A 22,565-nucleotide genomic window follows, 5' to 3' on the forward strand; every position below is an offset into this window, starting at 1 on the left:
GCAAATGCCCAAAATRTTACAAGACAATGAGCCAATCTTGAGTGAATACCTTATTATGGGCAACTTTCTTTTTATTACTGTTATATGCTAGATTATGTCCTGGTATCTGTTTCTATACTCAGTTTTGTAAAACTGTAAAACATAATAGATMTAACCTTTCCATGTCCCTCCCATTGTGGCTGTTGCAGCATACTGGTGGGTTAGGTTACTCACTTTTCTGCTGAACAGGTCAGGCTGCCTGCTTTAATAGGCTGTTCTTTCAGTGGATGCTGAACATTAAATAAAAACACATCACAAATGACTGAGGTAGTGGTTTTACTCCCTGCTTGAGCAGGTAAGAGAACAAAGGATTTGTCGCCAGAACCAAGATCAGCATGAGAATTCRTGGTTGCTTAGTGTTGTACTCACATCTCACCATACATAGTTTGGAGATACCAAACCTTTCTTCACCTTCTATCAATAGCCAGCTCTGGTAAGAGCAGCTGCAGAGCATCTGTATTAGCAAATCATATTATTCCTGCTAGCCCTCTGGTTCTAATCCARTGCAGAAAAGTGACTAATGTTAATGGCAGCAAGGAGGCTGTTAAAATGGTGCACTTACAAATGAACCTCAGTTAGAAAGCCACTTTTGGTTGTTCAAATGCTTGCACTCCATTTCAGCAAAACAGACCAAAGTGTAATAAATATAAAAAATAGACAGGAATTTGTTTTAAAAAGCAAAAATATGTGTTAGTCAGGGGAAGAAGAGGAGTTTGTCTTGTTTTTTGTTTTATTTTCCTGTGTTGGTTTATTTTTTATGCTCCATTTGTATATGAGAAAAGGATACTGTACATTTCTCCAATATCATAGAATCATAGAATTTTGGTTGGAAGGGACCTTCAAAGGCCATTCAGTTCCCATGCCCCTGTCATAGGTAGGGACACCTTCCACTTGATCAGTTTGCTCCAAGGCTTATTGTGATGGGTTGGCATTGACTGGTCACCAGGTGCCCACCAAGCCACTCTGTCACTCTCCCTCCATCAAGAAGCTTGTGCTTCAAGGAGAAGGACTCCACTCACCAATTACTGTCATGGGCAAAAAAGACTCCTCTTGGTGATAATGATTAAATTTACTAGCAATCAAACAGCACAGGAGAAGGAGAAACAAGGAGAAATCTAAAAKCACCTTTTCCCCACCCTTCCCTCTTCACAGTCTCAACTTCACTCTGGAGTGCTCTGCCTCGCCACCTCGATAAGCACAGGGGGATAGGGGAGGATGGGGTTTGCATTCAGGTTATCACAGTCTCTGCTGTTCCTCATCCTCTTCATGCCTGCACCAGCATGGGGTCCCACCCACTGAAGAGAATCCTCTCCAATGTGAGTTTTTCCCRTGGGCTCATGGAAAACTCATGGAGTTCTCCATGGACTGCACCAGAATGCATCCTTTCCGTGAGATGTAATCCTTCAGGAACAGACTTGGGCCTGCATGGGTCTCACAGGCTCACAGTTCCTACCACAAAGCCTGCTCCTATGTAGTCTCCTATCCACAGGCATTAGTTCCTGCCGGCAGCCTGCTCCTTCACTRTGTCCGCAGGCTGCAGGTTCCTTCAGGGCACATTCACATACTCCATGTGAGATCCTCTGTGGGCTGGAGGCTGGATGTCTGCTCTACCTTGGYATTCCCCTTTGGCTGCAGGGGAATTTCTGCTCCAGCACCTGRAGCACTGCTTTCCCCTACTTCTTCACTTRTCTTGATGTCTCACATATTTTTATTCCTCTCTTCCAGCTGCTATTATGCAGTGTTTTTCACCCACCTGGAGGCGCTACCAGCATCTCTGATATGCTCAGCCTTTGCCAGTCCATAATGGAGTGAGCTGCATCGGTCCTACATGGAGGCAGCCCCCTCTCTTAGTTTGCCACTKAAACCAAATACAGTCATGTATGGTGGGCATCCACAACTTGTCTGGCAACCTGTTGCAGTSTCTCACCACCCTCCCTGTTAAAAATGTCAGGTTGTATTCTGAATTGATGTTCTTTCATTTTCCCTTTGTCCTGTCTCTACTGGCCCTGGAAAAGAATATTTCTCTGTTTTCCTTWAAAGACTCCTTTATGTATTGGAAGGCCATAAAAAAAGTCTCCCTGCGTCTACCTGTTCTCCAGGATGAGGACTTCCAGCTTGCTCAGCCTTACTTCACAGCAGAGGTGTTCCATCCTTCTGTCTATTTCATGGCCTTTTTCTGGACCCACGGAGTAGGTCCATGTCTTTTTTGCCCCAGAGACCCCAGATCTGGAGGCGGTACTCCAGATGTACTCTCCCAAGAGTGGAGTCCAGGAGTCAAAGGCCTTGCAGAAGCTGAGGCAGATGACATCTGTAGCTCTTGTCACTCTTGTCTACTCACTTGTAGAAGACGTGTCTTAGTTAGGTGCAATTTACCCTGTGTGAAGCAATGCTGGCTTTCTGTAATCACTTCTCTGTCATTTATGTTTCAGCATAACTTCCAGGAGGGTCTGTTCTGTGCTTTTACTGGACACTGAGCTGTGGCTGGCCTAGTAGTAGTTCCTCAGGCTCTTCTTTTTATSCTTGTTAAAAATGAATGTGATACTCAATTTTATCCAGTCATTGGAGACTRACTGCTATGAATTTTAAAATATTATTAAGGGTGGCTTAGCAGCTACATCTACCAACTCCATCAGGGCTCTAGAATGCAAATATGATTCTTATTTTCTAAACTAAGGGGATTCCATTCTTTTTCTAAATGGTATGGTATATTTGACTGTAGTTCAGTAAGCAGAATAGGTTTCTGCGCTCTTGTTTACATTGAACAAAAATAATATTCTGTCTGCAGTGACATTAAGCAACCCGGCTAAATATTTTCATTTGTTTCTTCATGAATAACTGCTCACAGAAAGGAAGGAGGGAAAAAAGAYCTTCAAGTTGCATTAAAGGATAGACACATCATCAAATGTATTTTATGTTTTCACCTTTTTCCCATTTCACCTGTTTTTGACTATAAATTTATTYCTGCTCCAAAGTTTTATGCTGCTGGTATGGTTACCTGAAGATTTCCTAACCCTTTGATTAAAATGTAGGATTTATTTTGCCCTGGTGAATAGAGCAAATTGAAAGTATTTTATTTTTTTGGTTCACAGAAATAATACAAGATAACCTCATCATAACCAGAGTTCCTGATGCTAAGACGCTCTTAACTGTTAGAGATTGAGTGTATGTATAATTGCTTTGATCATTCTATAAGCTCTGTATGAATGAAAGCTTAGCTCAGTGGTGCCAGTGTGGGACTGTGCCTAATTTAAAGTTTTGTGAAATGCAAGTGCAGTAATTGAGTTCAAATCTAAGTAAACAGCTGTTGAGTTGTCAGGGATTTTGGAACAATTTAAAAAACTTTGCATGGGTCCTTGCCTGGCAGGAAAGATGTAGTCTATGCATGGTCAGGAGTATGCCCAAGCTGCCAGCGTCTCAGGTATTTAACAGGGGGCCCCTCCTGAGCCTGCTGTCACCTTTCCTTGGCCAGACGAAGAGTGGGGTCACCCCTCAGGTTCACACGCAGCCATACTTTTCCTACCCATCAACCAGTCCTGGCGCACTCAGCATGGAGGGTTCTACTTCACTGTGCAGGCACAATCATTGTCTGCAGATTGATTTCTTTACCATCCAGCTGATGTTCTCTCACATTTCTTTTTTCCTGTCTCCCATATAAAAAAGAAGCAAAATGCAGTTGTCTCCTAAGCTGTTCATAGGAAGTGTTAGTTTCAGACAGACATTTTGTACCTCTAACAGTGTTAGTGTCTATATAGGTCTCCTCTGAAGGTAAAGGGAAGAATAAAATATCGAGTGTCTATATAAGATGCTATCAGCACATAGTACAAATAACCTAACCAGTGCTCCAAAGATGCTCATCGCAGCTGTAAGAGAGATGTTTCTTTTGGACAGATGATACTTCTCACATGCACTGCACCAGTCTCATCCCTTTCTTTCTCAGTTTTTTTTTTTTGTTTTTTTTTTTTTTTGTTTTGTTTTTTTGTTTTGTTTTAAAGTGACACTACTATTGAGAAAAACCTTCCTGCAACATCAGGCCAAGTGTTGTTCCTTTACTTTTTCTTAACATAGCTTGCTACTCCCAAATAAACATCTCAGAAAGACGATGACATTGTGCAGTTAATAAATGATTAAGAAGATGTATTGTAAAGTTGCTAATTTGATGGGATTTTAATATCAATGAAACATTTTGGGTTTTCCACAATAGCAAATAAACTGAAATTAGACTGTTAAACTGTTTACTGGGAGGCACCTGAAAAAAATTATCTGTGATGAAGGAAGGTGTCTATACAAATATCTTGCATTTATATGGAAGATTTGCTACTACTTCTTGTCTCATTTGCTATTGATACTGCTCTTCCATCTTACAAAGTTATTTAGTTTATTAAAATTCACTATTTGGAGTTGGACATAGGCATGCCTTAAATGCAGAAAAAGATCCTAGACCTCAAGCAATAATTAAAAATTCCATTACATGTATTATCTTAGGATCAAGCTCTTAGTTTGTTACTGAATGTCACCATCAACCACCACAGACTTTAATTAAAAAACGAAGATCACAGTAAGTATTGACTAAGGAAGCAACATGATGTGCTCAGTTCTTACATTATCAGGCATGCCTTTCGGCATGGCTCTCAACTCTGGCTGATGTGGTTACCCTAATGGTGAGATGTGAGAAGTGGTGTTTAATTGTGTATGCAAAAAAAAAAATTGGAATTCTTGAATAAAGAGTTGGAAGTAAACAATTTTAAATGTTGTTGAATAAGCTTTCAAGCTTTTTTTGTTCCAAGGTAGGATTGCAATATCAACCTCTTTTGCTATCCTGTGTAACCTAGAATTTTATGGCTGAAGAAAAGCTAGAATACATTACTGATGATTAGAACTCAAGCTACAGTATGGGAGAAGGTAGTTCTWGTGGAAAGAGATGGGAATGTATTGTTTTTATGGTTGGGAAACATCTAAAAGTAATTTTAGTTGCATCCTGGACCAAAAGCTGATTCTTTACATTTTGGCCACAAAATACAGAAGGCAGAAACATAAATTTGTGTMAGTCTTTTTGAGTGCAGAGGTAAGTAGTATGAAATCTGTTAATGAAATCAAACCAATATGATTAAAATGTATRATGAAATTATAAAAATTTAATAGAATTTTGGCAGTTGAAGGTAACTGAGTACATTTTAGAGCAATGTTGAAACAGAAAATATCCATTCTTCCAGGAACAAATAAGAAAAAAGACAAAAAGAAAGATGGTTTCTGGTTTTGAAGTTGTCTGACAAAATACATAGCAATGGAAAGGCCTCTTTCTAATTRAATTACAAACTGTGTAATAGTTTAAACTGCAACAGCTGGTCTTATGAAGCTACCATATTCCTTGGAGACATGCTCCTTGGGTTCTCTTAAGTATCTTACTAGACCAGTTCAACATTGCATTGTAAGTGTTTGTGCTGAAATAGCAAGATGTATAGCTTAACAGCTCAGGCTTTATTAAACAATAACTAAAGTGAAGCACAGCACATGGTGTTTGTCCCTGTCTGTGTTTAACTTGTATTAATTTGTCTTTAGTAGCATCTTTCTTCCTGTCTCTGTTCTGTTGGTTTTTGCTTTAGGCTGTCACATCCTGAAGCAGTCACAGCCTTATAGACAGCCCCTTGTTTAACGGGATTTGAATCTCTGGGTGGTTCTGGAGTGCTGCTACACATTTTAATTAATAAGTTCATTGTTGATCCTGGGAATACTTATGAGGGTTCCTTTTTGTGGTTGAGGTTTCTCAATACATCCCTGGATTAGGCTGGCAAGGGAAAAAGTAAGGCCTGGGACATTTTCTAGGCTTAATGAAGTAACTACAGTCATTTGAGTAACAGTCCCAAACTTGCACCAGAAAAGTAAATTATTCTGCAATTGGTCAAATGAGCTTGAATTTAGATTGCTTTGAAGGAGATTGCCAGCTGTGCTTTAGAAACACGTCAAACACTGAATGACGAAATGTCAGCAAAAACCAGGACAATGCACCATCGTTTTTTTTTTTTAATGTGGAAAGTTCATATGGTTTTATATGTAGTTGTTTTGCCTCATTGGTCAACAGCAAACCAACTAAAAATATCTGTTTCTTTGAAAACATATGGTGTTTATGTATTCTTAGAAAAATTTCAGTTGTGCTAAGCCTGAATGTTTTTTTTTCTGTTTTTGTTTCCAAAATACTGTTTTTAATAGGGTCTTTTTGCATAAGTGAAGTAATTATCTTTCTTTCACAGACACAATGATTTTCATTTGTTTTAGTGGAGATTCTTGTAACATTTAATTATTTGATTAAGGAAGACTTGCTATTAAGGAGCTGCATATCAGAATGCATGGTTTTATAACAGTGGGTCCTGTGTTGTTCCAAGGGTATTCCACAAGTTTAGAAAGAAAAAAAACTTCTGTTTAGTAAAATACCTATGCCACCTCTGTGGGTTTTTTCCCCCTTTTTAAATGGTTCATTCAGAGAATAACATGCTGATTCATATCAGATGTGTTTTGTCACATCAAAATAATAATACAAGTTTGCTTTAATAAAACCCAGGTTAGAGAAACAAACCTGTCATCTGATATGTGAGTATACACACCCACCCCTGAAATCTAATCTCTGCAGACTCTGCATCTCTTTTACAYACTGGTTTGTGACAGCTTGAATTCTGATTTTTAAGCAGTGCAATCTGATTATTGCAGTGCAATCACCATAATAGATGCCCAGGTGGGCAAAGTGAGACCCTTGAAGTTTATAGTGAAGACTGGATGTGTTCTGACCTCTGATATATCTCACAGTGTGTATTTGTGACTTAAGTAATGATGATCTGCAGGAAGGAGAAATCTGAGGTGGGGRGATGCTTTGCTCTAGCTTTGAAAGTCTATTTGCTACACCTCAAGGTGGGAAGCAAAAGCAGGTGCCATCTGCTTTTGTCGTGCAACCTAAGAAGACCATCAGACTGACAGAAGTACCCTTGGTTTGTAGGTTTAGTTTGTGTCCATGACATTTGAACCTCTTGAAAATCTTACTTTTTATCTTTTTTAATTATTACCTCTATGCATTTTTTTCCTTTTTTACAGTATTCTGTAACTTCTCTCAAGACCATCCCAGAATTATGTAGAAGGTGTGATTCACAAAATGAAGACAGATCAGGTATGATGCCCACTTCTGTCCACCCATCATTTTCGTGCCTTTTTTTTTTTTTTTTTTTTTTTTTTTTTTAAATCATGTAAGATTTGGCAACAATAGCTACTTGGCAGTGTTCTGCTGTTTTATTTTTTCTCATTTCTGTACAGTGTTCTGGAAACATGAGTTTCTTTTTTTTCAACAGATGTTAGTTCATTAGAAGGAAAGAAAGTTCCAAAAAAGAATTTGGCTGTATACAGATAAATGTAGGGCTTCATCTCAACAGCTCCAAACCACAGTATGTGCAACAATTTACTTGAAAACCCGAGAAACCATTGGTGACAAGACGTAATAATGTAGGCGCCAATGAAAAAATGTTGGATACATTTACTACCCATATGGCCACGACCAGTCTGAGGGATGATGTTTTGCCAGAGTCTGAAACTGTATCAAGGATGCTACATGATAGAATCTACTCTAAGGCATACTGTAATAGTTAAAGATTAAAGCTGAGTTTTTCAGTTTAATAGTGTAAACTAAATGAAGAATCATGGCATATAGATGAGAACCAGCTGGAGACCTTCCCCCTGCCTCCCTGACAAAAAGTGCATTCAGTGTTGTTTTTCGCTCTGTAAATCAGATTAATCCGCTTTTATTTTTCTCTTCCTGATGGAGAAGAAATGAATTGGTAAGAGAAGCATTTTTGTTGAGCTATGAAAAGTTTATTGTGCTTTTTGATCTTTTAATTGAACTTTTGTTAATATTGTTTCATCAAGTGCTTTTATAACAGAAAAAGGACACCTGGAGTTCATGGGATAATAGAAGGCCTAAAGAGCCATGCTATACTTCAGCAACATTTATTTCTATATTTCCTTTCAGACTGTTTTATATTTCTAATGTATTTAACTTAAATTGAAACTTTCTGATTGCTGCTTCTTCTAACAGAGTCATTAAAGGACAGGTCATCGCATTCCACTGTCCTTGGCAATGAAGAGTAGCAAAGTCTCCTTGCCATACTTGCTAGCATGTTACTCCCCACACAGGGCATTGCAGTGGCACACACATTATTACTTGTTGCAAGCAAAATCAGGGAAGAAGTGTAAAGGGCAAAGATTCCTGATTCACCCCTCTCATTTTGCCCTCATTCTACTCCAGTCTCCTCCCATCCTCCCTTCCACATTCCCCTCATTCTTCCCATCCTGCTCCATTATACTTTTCTGTCCTTCCCCTGCCTCACCCCTATTCCTTTTCTWCTCTCTTCTTGCTAGTTCTTCTCCCTTTCCTCATCCCTTGCATCCTGCATCTTCCCTTTGTCCCATTTCCTTCCCCCTTCTTCCTCTCATTCTCTTCTTCTTACCCATTCTTACTCCCATTCTCCCCACTGTCTCACCATTTCCCTATTTTCACACCATTTCTCCACACTGTTCTTCCCTGCTTTCTTTCATTCCTTCTACCTCCTTCTTGCCTCCTTTCTTTTTTCTCACCCACTTCTTCCCATTTCTGCTCCTCATTCTTCCCTGCCTTTCTCCTTAGCATTTAATCCCTCAKTGCTGCCCACATGCTCCCACCATTGTCTCCAGTATTCTCCTCCCATTCTTCTTTCTCCATTTAAAATTCAGACAGTAGTCATAAAGTAAAATGCAGGCTGATAGCAAGGATGAACTGGTTATGATCTTTTCCTTTAGATTGTGGGATGCTGACAGCTTATTGTGTAGCTCTCTTGTACCATGGTTGCCTCTGCAGATGGACATTTTCAGTTATGATTTTGATTACATCTGTACTCATCTATAGCCTTGTAAAGGGGTTGACAGAAGCAAATACAGGGATTGCTGGAAGACAGTAGTAGCTCTGGGGAGTCTACCAGTGGAAGTTAATTGCAGATTGGTTGGAAGTCKTGAGTGAAAAACAGGTCTTAAGCACTATTAATGGTACTGGTAAAGTGGAAACAGTACTAACAGCTACTTTTCTTGTTACTTATCACTTACTTTGGTGAATGGGAAGTAGTACTAAAGTATTTTCATTTTTACTCTGCCTAATCACTGAATAATAACACTGCTGAACAGGAGTGTATCACTTTACATCTCCATACAGACATCAATATCTCAAGTATCTTGAAATACCAACAAAGCTGGATTAGTCAATATTGTGTAAGGCCCATTTGATGACTTTTCATAGTTGCTTTTTACACAGTCTTTTGCCTTCCCCATATTGTAGATCATTAAAAAGAAGTTGCCAAAGTATTGTCGTTGTGTTCTATATTTTATGAAGATGGATTATATAATAAATCCTTAGTATGTATGGCATTAATACTATTTTATATCTGTTTCCACTGTTTATGCAAGTAGTTGCGAATATAAAAACTCAGTGGTTTTACAAAGAGCTGATCCAGTTTTCTATCTCATATTGACTCTTGCTTAGATAGGGCTTGCATTTCTCCTTTGAAACAGAGACRACTATGAAAGCAGAACTGTCAGACAATTATTTTGTTAGAAGAACTAAAACTTAAGCAAAAGTTGACCATGGATAAGATACGTCATGGTCTTAAAGACAGTTGTCTGTCATCTTGKCTCAGGAAAATATTTAAGTCACTAAGATAGTTAAGAAAAATTGTAGTGAAAATAATATTCAACTTTATACTGTAAAAAAGAATAAATATATATATAGCCAACCATTTTCACCAGAACAGATGTAAGAACAGATTTAAACAGACAGTTCCTTCTTATGGAATTACATTTCTTAACTATATGGTTAATAATATGGAAGTCTTACTATTTATTGTTTGCAGATAAGTTTGATAAAAAGCCCTGTAATTTTTCTTTCCCCCTTCCATGTAGATGTTCAATAATAAGTTTGTAACATATGAAAGTGTTTGGTTACATAGTTTTCAAATTACCTACTTTTAATCCTCGGCTAATTCTGGTGTTCAGAAATCAGTGTGCTTTCTCAAGCACTTCACATAATTCCTTCAGCAGAATTTTGGGTTTAACTGTTTCTGATTGCTTGAAACTTTTACTCAAAATATTTACTCTTTTGGAAAGCGAGGTATTAGAAAGTCTGAGAAATGTTTTCCCAATGTGTAGATTTTCCTCTCGAAAATCCCACCATCACCTCCCTTCACTGGGCAGCACTGGCTGGGTGTGTGTTGTCCTGGTGGGAAGGTCCTGTTCCTTCCTACGCTTTTGCATGAAGCGYGTGAAAGTCATGCAGCAGCACAGTCTTTGTCCTGCCTAAGAATCACAGCACATTTTGAGTTGGAAGGTACCCAGTAGGATCATTGAAGTCCAGCTCTGGGCTATATACAGGACACCCCAAGTGTCACATGATGTGCCTGAGAGCATTGTCTAAATGTTTCTTGAGCTCTGTCAGGCTGGTGCTGTGATCAGTTCCCTGGGGAGCCTGTTCCAGTGCCCAACCACCTCTGGTTGAAAAACCTTTCACTAATATCCAAACCTTTCACTAATATCACTAAACCTCCCCTGACACAACTTCAGGCCATTCCCTCGGGTTCTGTCACTGTCACCACAGAGAAGGGATCAGTGCCAGTCCCTCCTCTTCCCCTCACAGGAGCTTGTCCCTGCAGTGAGGTCTCCCCTCAGTCTCCTCCAGGCTGAACAGACCGAGTGCCCTCAGCCCCTCCTCACACGGCTTCCCCTCACCCTTCACCCCTTTGGTGCCCTCCTTTGCACACTCTCCAACAGCTCAATGTCTGTTCTGTGTTGTGGCACCCAAAACTGCCCCCAGCACTGGAGCTGAGGCCGCCCCAGGTCAGAGCAGAGCGGGACAATCCCCTCCCTTGCCCGGCTGGCCATGCTGGGCCTGATCCCCCAGGACACGGGTGGCCCTCCTGGCTGCCAGGGCACTGCTGGCTCATGGTCACCTTGTCATTGACCGGGACCCCCAGCTCCCTTTCCATGGCTCTGCTTTCCAGCCTCTCATTCCCAGCCTGCCTGTACATCCTGGGTNGGCCATGCTGGGCCTGATACCCCCAGGACATGGGTGGCCCTCCTGGCTGCCAGGGCACTGCTGGATCATGGTCACCTTGTCATTGACCGGGACCCCCAGCTCCCTTTCCATGGCTCTGCTTTCCAGCCTCTCATTCCCAGCCTGCCTGTACATCCTGGGTTGCCCCATCTGAGATGCAGAATGTGGCACGTCCCCTTGTTAAACTTCATATGGTTGGGGATTGCCTAGATCTCTGGCTTGTTAAGGTCTCTCTGCAGGGCCTCTCTATCTTCAGAGGGACTCAACAGTTACTCCCAATTTTGTATAAYCTCCAAACTTAGTATTCCTTCAAGTCCTGCATCCAAATCCTTTATGACTTCTCTGAGTTCTTTTCAGATTTAGGTAATTCTGACTCAGGAAAATTCCAAGGGATCTTTGGAGCCAAAGTATCCCCAGATTAAAAGGGGAAAAATATGTAGGATTTGCAAAAAATTTCATGGTTTATYCACAATAAAGTGTGATTAAGGGTGATTGTTTTTTCTACAATACTGCATTAAGATAATGGTATTTTAGGTAGCATAATAACAATGAAGGTAGAAATAATTTCAGTTGGTTAGAGCAAGGTGCTAATTAACTCCAGGATTGTGGGTTTAAGCCCTGTACTGGCCATTCACTCAAGAGCTGGATTCGATCCATGTGGGTCCCTTCCAACTCAGAACATTTTGTGATTCTGTCATTGTTTATCTTCAAAGATAGAAAATTAAAGAGTTTAGTTTAGAAATGGACCTAGCTAGYACATTTTTCCTGAAATGAAGTGTTATTCAGAGTGCCTGTTGATTTTCATCATTGTTTAATATGATGAACTGAAACAGAAATCAGTCCTTTATGCTTTTGTTATTAAGCATGAAATTGGTTGCATTCTTTCTGGGCAAATTTTCTAAGGACACTTGAACAAATGGCTCAAGACATCTGTGTTCAACAAGCTTCACTGAGCCATGTCATTGTTGAAGTATATTCTGTCATCTGTGATGACTTTTAGTTATTACTAGGGATGTTTCAAATGAAGGCAATATAGTACCACTCTAGATCTTTATTCACAGATTGATAAAAACAAATTTACTTTTAGTGTCCAGAAGTTATCCTCCTGCCCTGTTTTATTCATTCACAAATTAACTTCCATTTGAAAAATTATTCAAAATATTGGTTCCCCGTTGAGAAGAATGAATCAATCAATGAACGTAAAGTTACAGACAGTTTCTGTCTCAAGCTTTTGGTAGTTTTAATAGCATTAGAAAATAAAGTAAAATTTGATCTGAAAGCAGTGTTAAAAGACATCAATTTCACAGACTTTTGTTTTTCTCCAAATATCTCCCTGGTAAACATGGCTGAAACAGTACAATACTGCTTGGATCATTCCTTGGTAGAATATTAAAGAATTTTCTTAGTAAAAAACAACCGTGCTACCTACATATAAGCTCTTTTCCTCTATTCTCTACTTGAGAATGAAAACTTTTTTATTATTCTTCCTCACGCCAAGATAAGAAKAAATATTCATTCACTGAGACTCACAGTGTTTGAATTACATGGAAAAGATACATTATTATTTAAAAAGATTAATTATCATTTACTCTGTATACTCTTTCTTTTTTCTTCACTGTGATTTCAAATTCCACTTAAACGGGAACAAACCATCTCTGTTCTTATCCGTGCAGGGTTGCACAGATAATGAAGGTTCTCATAGAACTTACATTAAAGGACTCTATTACATATTCCTGGTACAGGTTATTGAAATATTAAAACTGTAAAACAGTGCCACCTTCAGTWAAAATGAATTCAGTTAAATATGAATTTTGTGATATTAAGAGAAGAGTAAACAGATACTCAGGACTGGCTTTGATGATCCATAAATCTGTGAGAGACACCCTTCCCCTTCCACTTGGAGTCCACAAACTGCTGCTAGTGTTAGAGATACTTTGGTGATAATAACCATGGTTTTTCTGAAAGTTTGGCTAGTGTAGTCAACAACTCAGCACCTGCATACAAAATCGGAATCAAGTGCTTTAAATGGACCTGGAAATAATACAACTCTTAATTAATTCRAGAGTCTCTGCTGAGGGCATATCACAAGGAAGAAGCTCAGGCATTTCTTTCAGATGTCAGTAGAAATCCGACTACTTTGTGTCGATTTACTACAAGCCCCCTCCCCATGTTAGACAAACAATATGTTGCAATACTGCATTTAAAAAATATGGGCAGTTGTCAGTGTTACTCACAGACTTYCTTAATGTAAAACATGCCATTTTTGTGATTTTTATTATACTCAGGACAATTTAGAGGTGTTCCGATGTTTGGCATTAGACTGTAAGTATCACAGAAACTGCCTGTCACGAGGATAAAGTTTCATCTGTGCATGAGATTGCCTTGATGGTTGGAGAAAGCCGTTACCCTATAGTTCTACAGATGCTTATATACCAGATAAAACTCCCGCTCTCACCTTCCCATGCTCTAGACATAGAGATGACTAAAAAATACTCTGAAGTTAACAGATGCTTCAGCTAGAAATGTCCTATAAGGATCAATTCTGATTCCTAAAAATAAAATAGATGATGACAAAATTGTTAGAGGGGTTGCTTACCAATTGCCCAATTTTCTGTTTATTTGTCCCCAGTAGTTCTAGGACATCTGTAAGTAAATAAATATTTTTAAAAACTGTAAGTAAGCCTACGGGACTTTGGATTAATTTGAGTTTTGTCTTCCTCAGGAAGAACCCAGAGCACACTATATGGTGAAGAACTACATCTGCAAATTTGACCCCTGCAGATTTTCACTGTATAGAGGGGGGTTTTGTGCCAAGGAAATACTTTGGCATCTCATGTCTATTAGGCAGCATAATACTTCTTTTCATTCCCTGATGTGAATGAAGTCTGCARTTTTTGTTTTCATCTCTATTTTTGCTTCAGTAATACAACAATAGGATTATCCAAGTCTCCTATATTAATGAATGAAAGTTAAGGAAATAATTTTGACAACATAGTTGGGAAAAAAAGTATTTTCATCACCTCTTAAGATGTACTAGAGTTATTTGTCAGTTTCTGGAATCAAACTAACTGCTCCACATTCTAGCCTACTGCTTTAAACTTAGACCATCTTTTACTGTTGTTTATAAAAGAATCAAACCGTATTTATTTGACCCAGACTTTTAATGGTCCCTGTCTGAGTTCATAAGTATGGGGAGATGAGCAAGAGGCTTTTCCTCTGGAGCAGCTGTTTAAGGCTATTCAGCATAACTCCTGCTGTGCTGGTGCTTTGGAGGCTACAGGCAACACTTGCTTTTGCTTCTTCACGGACAAGCATCTGAAAAAAAAAATGAAAGAGGCTCAAGCCTTGTCCAGGTCCACTCCAGGCTATAACTTCAGTGTTGCATGGAGAAAAACCCTAAGGACTAATGCAGCTTCCAAGGAGTAAATGGCACAAAGAAATACTGTGTCTGCTAGTCTGACTTTCTTTCTTCACATCAGCTATGTGGTTAATATATAATCACTTATTAAAAGCAGAGTAAATACATTATCTCAGTTAAGTGAAGAGGATGTTTTTAAGTCAGTAAAAATATTGCTGGTTTTGGTGTTCCAGTTTTTTGTCTGGGAAAACAATGTTTGTAAAGAGATGTTGGRAAAAAAAAGAAAAAGAAAAATGGAAGTACCTTACTCTGCTGTAACTTTAATGAAAAAAGGAGGAATACATGACTTCACAATTATCCAAGGCAGATTTGTAACGGAGGTTGTTGCCTCTTCTCAGTGTCTGATTTTACAATTTGGTCACCAGTGGTTTATGTAAATGCATGTTGCTAAAGTTAAAAAGTGGAGAAAGTGAAGCAACAAAATAAATGTAAGCTGAAATAAAGYGACGACAAACAAAATGTTGATGGCTTTTCCTCTGTCTAGACCCCTGTGTTGAAAGCAGTGTTTTCATAAAACTCAGACAGAATTCATTTCCATACTGAGTGCTTAATAGTTCCTGTCAGAACAAAACAGCTGGGCAACATATGGTATCCATTTCCCTGTATCACTTGGAAAAAATTTCACATGTAAATAAAACCAACATAAAAGTGTAGGCCTTTGAACCTAGAATCTTATACAATACATAAATAAGTCAGTACAGTGCGTTCTTTGTATTGGCCCACTAAGTTACATGCCTTTTGATTATTATTATTTTTATTTCTTCTTCAGAAATGTTTTCTTAAGCACTTCCAAAAGTATTAATGTAATTTTCAGACATCCATAACTACTAAGCCATACTAATCTTTTGCTTCAGATATTAATGTTGCACTGGAAGTGTATATATCTGTTTCCTTGGGAAGGTGTTCATGGCAAATTGTGTGTTTTGACCGCAAATTAGATCCCACTGATATGCAGTTAGCACATGTTATAAATCTGCTTTGTTTAAACAGTATTCTTGACTTTCAGAATGCATTAACTCTTAGTGTACGTTGGAAGGCATATAGTAACTGCCAAATGTTTTCATGGTTTTAGTGCTGTCCCTCAACTGAAAATAACAAAAGAAAGAAAACTCTCTGCCAGAGTTCCACTGATTATGAGGATCRTAAATATCACCAGCTGCAAAAGAGTGCAAATTCAGTAGGATTGAGTTCAAGTGCAGTAGGATTAAGAGTTCAGTTGACTTGAGCTCCCTTGCCTCTCTCAAGTCAGATTCACTGGTCAAACTACCCTGCAGTGCAGTGAAATAATTGTATGAAAGGTCCAGAGCTATGGGTGTGTGTGGGTATAGGGGTATGCAGGTTATACATATAAGGGATAGAAAGTTTGACAGAGAAGCCCAAGACAGAGACAAGTTACGAAGGAAGCATCATACCTCAGTAAGTGGGCCTAATTTTTGGATCAAAGAATCACAAAATTGTTKAGGTTGGCAGTATCCACTTAAGACCAGTTAGTTCAATGATAGTCCTTTGACAGTGGCAGCTAGGGCAGGGGTGTGTTAAACCAGGGGTGTGTCCAGTTGAGTTCTGAGTATCTCCAAGGATGGAGATTTCACAAAGTCTCCTGGGTAACTGTGCCTGTGTTGACCAGCCTCACAATAAAAAAATGTGTTTTCTTGTGTTCAGGTTGAATTTCTTATGTTTTACTTTGTGTCAGTTGCCACTTGTCCTGTCAGTGAGAGAAAAGCCCTGTTACATTTTCTTAGGTAAAGATGTTGCCTTAATGACCAGTTTTGAATTATGAGACAGACACGGTTAAGGGGATTAAAGGGTTTTACCTCGGTATTTTACTAGGATCCCAGCTGCACAGCTTGACAGGGTGGAAAACGCCGAAGATGCACCCTGCGTATAACAYGTATACAATTTTTATAGACCTCACAAATTAGTATTTCTATGTTCAATTCTCCAGTAAAAAMCTTAACAAATGAAGTAATGTCCCATGGCTCTAAAGAATCCTGCTGGGATAAAGCTAGGGCTCAGTTTACACAATATGTTCCAGAGAGAAGGCTTCAACCAAGGTTGGAGCCTCTAGTTTGAGATAGAGTAGGGCATGTTTGGTCTTCCCACCTAGCTAGGATATCAGGTTACAAGAATTACAAGCATGTAGACTGAGGGTACAAGGAATGCATAAAGGGTACAGAAAATGTCTATAAGGTATATAAAAATAAAAGGCAAAAAACATCAGGCATCAGTGAGATTCCTCCTGACTCTCCTTCCCTAAGCTGAGCAGTCCCAGCTCTCAGTTGCTGTTCTTATGAATGTCTCGTTCTTGTGAGAAAAACGCATCTTCCAGAGGAAACAGACCTTRAAAAAATTGAGTTGTTGTTACTGGCATTAAAACAAATCCACTGAAAAGTTTAGACTAACTCTTTTGTTGCCCTCCCAGAATATGATCCTACTTTTGTGATGCATCTCAATGCAGAGCAGAGTGCAATCTAACTGTAAATGCCACTAGGCTATTATGCACAGGATGGGTCAGGCTGGAAAGCCACAGCAGGTCATCTGGTTCAGCCTCCTTGCTCAAGTAAGGCCATCCCAGAGCACATGGCACAAGTTTGTATCCAGTTGCTTCTTGAATATTTACAGTGAAGGAAACGCCCCAGCCTCTCTGGGCAACCTGTTCTAGTGCTCACTCACCTGCACAATAAATAATTTTTGTGATGTTCATGTGGAACTTCCTGTACAATTTCTGCCTGTTGACTCTTGTCCTATTGCTTGGCACCACTGAGCAGAGTCTGGTCCATGATTTTGACACCTTCCCTTCCGATACTCAGACATTGATGAGGTGCCTTCTCAGCTCTCTCTTCTCCAGGCTGAGCAGGCCYAGCTCCGTCAGCTTCCCTGGTAAGAAAGATGCTCCAGTCCCTTAGTAGTGACAGCCCTCTGCTGGGCCCACCCCGGGAGCTCCATGTCTCTCTTGTACTGAGGAGCCCAGAACTGGACACAGCACTACAGGTGTGGCCTCATCAGGGCCAAATACAGGGGGAGGTTCACCTCTAACTCATTGCTGGCAATGCTCTTCCTAAAGCACCCCAGGATACCATTGGTCCTCTTGGGCAAAAGCACACATTGTTGGCTCATGGGCAACTTGTGTTCTTCATTAGAACTTGATGAGAAGTAATTATTGGTAATGATTACAATACATATYCTTGAAGGAAGTTTCAGGAATCTCAAATTCTTCCGTTTTGATAGAGTTGCCATTAAATCTGATATGACTATGGCATATTATCATRTAATTCTTGTTTTCACTGTTTGGCCAGGTATGTCTTTAAAGCATGCTATCATGTCACATCTTGCACAGCAATCACTGCTAAATCAAATTCCTCTATTTCTCTAGTTTCCAGCAGCAGCTGGAACTGTGGAGTCTCAACTCTTCTTGGAAATGCACAGAAACCAACAGGAATTGCAGATATGTGCAATAAATTCAGACCAGTGAAGAGAGTTTCCCCATTAAAGCACCAGCCRGAAAGCTCTGAGAACAATGAAAGTGATGACCAGAAGAACCAGAAGGGAGAATACCAGAAAGGCAGTGATTGTCAATCTGCACCTCCAAATGATGACCAGAGTCCAGGAGAGGGAGAGAGCCTTAAAAACAAAAGCACCGAGCCTGCTGTTCTGCTTGGGGAGCTGGAGCACTATGACCTGGATATGGATGAAATTTTGGATGTGCCTTATATTAAATCAAGTCAACAACCTGTTCCTTTTACAAAGGTAGCTCCTGAGAAAAAACTTTTGAGTGCATGTTCAACAGTGAATGGTCTAAGTGGCAAGACCTGTTCTGCAGGAAGCACAGAGAGCTCGCCTGCTGGCGGGACGCAGTTCTGTGTGCTGTCTCCTGTGAAAGGCGCTCAGCTGAGAAAAACGCAGCCCATTGTCCTTGATCAGCACAAGCATTCAGCTGAAGAATTAGAGCTTTCCCAGCCTTTAGTTAAGTGTGGCTCAGTCCATGAATCTGAAGCCCAAGGCAAGGGCTTCCTCAGCAGGACACTTGTTGATCCTCATGTTCACAAAGCTGATAAGGCTATGCCAAACTGCCACCGGAGGACTTTCCACCTGCAGACAGCAGTGGCAGAGAGCAAGCAGCTAGAGGAGCTGAGTATGAACTGGAGCAGCACAGGGGGCCCAGAAGAGAGGAATGAAGAAGTGAAAAAAATTAAGAGCATCTTGAACATTGTAAAGGAAGGCCAAATATCTTTACTGGTAAGTATCATCTTTTTCATAAAAAACATAGAATAAAAGGGATCTACGATGTATTTTATTAAGCCAGCTAACCTGATGAAGTTTGTGTTTTGAACCACTGCCCTTTTTATCTTGTACACTCTTTAGAAATAGAGCATATGGGTTCCCACACGGAAAGCATTAATATTTAAATAAAATATGCAGCAAGCCCAAGAAACTAGTTTTGTGTATGCATGGCCAAGATTGCTGCTTTGTACTGTACACTGAAATTATAAAGAAGGCAGATATTTTAACTAATAGGATGTCTTAAATATAAAATTCAAATACTAACTGAGTTTTGCCTGTCACATTTGTGGGTCATTTTGCTCAATAATTGCTGGTTTACTGCAGTTGTTATGTAGGGGTTGATAATGGGAACAGAGAGGCTTCTGTTGTATTCTGATTATTATTCAGGAGTGTTTATGCTGTCTTGTTGCAGCAGCATTCTCAGGCAGGAGCTTTCTCTAAAGCCTTGTTGGCTTCTAACCCATATGAAGTTTTTTTAGTAAATCTAGCACTGTGATTAGCACTGTCAATGATGGTTTCCAAAGTAACTGTTTGCAAGTTAGCACAATGATGCAGAGCATGTGATCTCTTCACAGAACAGCTGGTGAAGGCACAGTGTATGCATAAAAACTGTTTTTGTTAGATTTTTGTTCAGCTTCTCTGTTTACCAGTCTAGCTCAAGCACAAAGACATGCTATTAACATAGAAACAAGAACAAAGGAAGATATTCAAAACTAGACAGAKGCAGAAGACAGTATTAGATTGCTCATTAAGAGATAAAAGCAAGTTAAATTCATGCTGCGATAGGAATGGCAGGAGGGGAATGTTCATCATTGGTAAGAAAACATGGTTTTGTTTCAAACTGGTTGAAACTTCTTCATGAAGTACGCTCATGGAACAATAGTCTGGCAAGACTGCACAACTCTAGGAACTTAGTTATTGCTACTCCTTGACTCTGTCTTCAATCTTCTGTCTTCCTTTTGGAGTTTCTCAATCCAAGTATTTTGTCTCTAAATTAGAATTGGGCAGAAATAATYTATTACATCCTGGTGGTGTTGAACTTAGGGTGAATATCCCAACATTTTTTTTCATGGAAACAAGGTATCGCATAAAAGTCTTATGTCATGTATTTTAACTGCATTTTGAATGGTGCTTAACACAAGTTACGACTTTCATGATAAGCAAAATTAATCAGGAATGTCTTTCAGAAGTCATGGATGCCTTCTCTTTAACTACTCATGAATATAATGCCAGAAAAAAGCAAGAAAAAAGGAGAGAAAACTCAAAATAGRCAGAAATTATGAAAATGTAGATTTTTTTTTTTTGCAGCTGTAGATATTTGCTTGCATTGACCAGACTAGTGCAAAGGCTTTGAGCCACTCAAGATCTTGCACTGTTGTATGACAATTGCATGAGAAGGAAAGAAGCTTCACAGCCAATCAAGCCAGTGAATATTACACCTCTATGCTTATGCTAATAGTAGCCAGGTTATATACAGTGACATGAAAAGTTCCAGATTTTAACTCATAAAAGAACATGCCTTTTGGGAAACCTCCTTGTGTTTGGCTTGCGTCTTGGGCTGTGAGGATAAATGTATCTTTCTATCCTTAGTTTAACTAACATACGCTTTTTTTGACAGCCACATTTAGCAGCAGATAATCTGGATAAAATCCATGATGAATGTGACAACAATCTGTTGCATGTAGCAGCATCAAAGGGACATGCAGAATGCCTGCAGCATCTCACTTCTTTGATGGGTGAAGACTGTTTGAATGAGCGAAACATTGAGCAGCTAACTCCAGCTGGATTAGCAATAAAGGTAACAAGCTCTTTTTTCTACTGTAATGTATCATAAAGGTCATTTAATTTCCTCCTGTGATGCCAGTAAGAAATGCGTGCATCAGGATGTTATTTTTCAAGCTTTTTAAGTGAGAAAAAAAGCCCTGTTGGCTGGTACTATGTAAACAAAATAAAGTGGATTACTGCACAATATGTAATATCCACTGTGACAATTTTTATGTTGCTGTCGATGCATATACATTAGTTTTTAAATCAGTCTGCTGACTCTGAAGTCTATTTGTTACATTTTAAGAAGCTTTCACTTAACTTGGAATTAGTTGTTTCTTTAGGGAACATAACATTTTCTTGGGTGTTTTTTTCAAATACTGGTATAATCTTGCTAGACAAGTGTGGAAACATGCTTACAAAGCTTAAAAGCATCTTGAGGTGAAAATTCCTGGTTGTCTAAAGCAGTTGCATCAAAGTTAAAATATATGTATGTGTTGCAGAGCAACCTGTTAAAATCTGGAAAAATTAAAGTCCAAGTTTACAGGGAAACTTATTATGTAGGAAGGTATGAAAATTCATGGTGTTACTACACTAAAATAAAAGATAGTACAGCAAGGCTAATGATTTAACTACAGTCATTCAGGCTCTTTGGTAAGAGAGACTGAATGGTTGTCTGTCATTCCTTTTATCCTCTAAGTACCTTAAGAGTGAAAAAGGGAAGGGGTGAAGTATAATGCAAGAGTTTCTGCTTCTTCCGGGCGGTTGTTGTTATTTTCTACTTGGGAAAAGATTTTGCAACTGAGAAAAGTTTGGTGGGTTTGAACCTGCAGTTTTGCATATTTGAGACATAATTTCAATGACCCAGGGCTCTCATGCAGGTGGAGGGTTGGGTTTTTTGATTTTTCTGGGTCAAACCTTATGAATAGAAATTGGAACTGCTRCCTTGTTGTACTAACAAAATGCTTCAATATCTTGGCCCATGTCAAACTGTATAGTTACAGTTTGTCAAGTTAAAGCCTTACAAAATTTCAACTACTTTCCTTTCTTGTTTTTTCAAGCTAGGTATATAATATGTTTGTAAGCCAATATATTGTGATACTTACCACTTCTGTGGAGAATAGGTGCACACCCCACATGTTATAACATTATGTGAGTTACAATGATATGAAGAAGAACGAGAAAAATAAATGCCATTGTGTGAGTGTTGAAAACCACTCTGGAAGTAAGGATTAGGAGCTACAAAATTTAATTATTCCACATCACTTAMAAGCTCTTACAGAACTTTGCAAACACCGAGGACAAGTCCAGTCAYGCAGGTCATCATTAGAAATACTGGTGCTGGAGTACCCTCACTTATAGAAGAATTCTGTCACATTTACACTCTCTTCTGTGAATTACTTTCTTCTGTGAAAGCCAATTAAGCCAGCCTTTCTGGAGAAAATGATGAAAGGTTTCATTGGCTTATTCTTTCAATTTTAAGCAAACTGGAAATTTTAATAGCTCCGATAAGCTTTTCTCTCTTTAGTAAATGTGTTTGGGATAGAGACAGCTGGAATTTAGTTTTTTGGGGTTTTTTTCTTGTTTAGAATGGTCAGYTGGAGTGCGTTAGATGGATGGTGAGCGAAACAGAAGCCATTGCGGAACTCAGTTGCTCAAAAGACCACCCAAGCCTTATTCATTACGCAGGTTGCTATGGCCAGGTATGAATTTCAATTACTTTTTCAAATAGATTACCTAGATTCTTATACAATAATTTTRATTAAAGCATGTGTGTCATTTTGTAGCTTTTAATTACAGGTGTTCTGAATTAGTTCAAGTACAGCAAAATCTTTCTCAACTTAATCTGTGTAATTTTTTCAGCATTTTCTCTCTTAGGTTGTTTGTTTGTTTGTTTGTTTGTTTGGTAGGTTGGTTTTTGTTTTATAAACTTTGAGTAATGGCAAGGTGAAGATTACT

General features: G+C 39.1%; 1 protein-coding gene across 5 annotated transcripts in view; it reads left to right on the plus strand.

Moving 5' to 3' along the window:
* SNCAIP (synuclein alpha interacting protein) overlaps positions 1 to 22,565 on the plus strand; it is a 97,495-nt gene that overhangs the window by 39,467 nt on the left and 35,463 nt on the right. For all 5 annotated transcript variants that reach the window (XM_057367747.1, XM_057367750.1, XM_057367751.1 and 2 more), the window contains exons 3-6: positions 7,117 to 7,189; positions 17,935 to 18,797; positions 20,461 to 20,640; positions 22,196 to 22,309. In XM_057367747.1, coding sequence (XP_057223730.1) covers positions 7,117 to 7,189; positions 17,935 to 18,797; positions 20,461 to 20,640; positions 22,196 to 22,309 — 1,230 coding nt within the window. The remainder of the gene's footprint in view (positions 1 to 7,116; positions 7,190 to 17,934; positions 18,798 to 20,460; positions 20,641 to 22,195; positions 22,310 to 22,565) is intronic.

The sequence above is a fragment of the Malurus melanocephalus genome, unplaced genomic scaffold (genome assembly GCF_030028575.1).
Source record: "Malurus melanocephalus ecotype Western Australia unplaced genomic scaffold, MMel_1.1 scaffold_84, whole genome shotgun sequence".
Lineage (NCBI taxonomy): Eukaryota > Metazoa > Chordata > Aves > Passeriformes > Maluridae > Malurus > Malurus melanocephalus.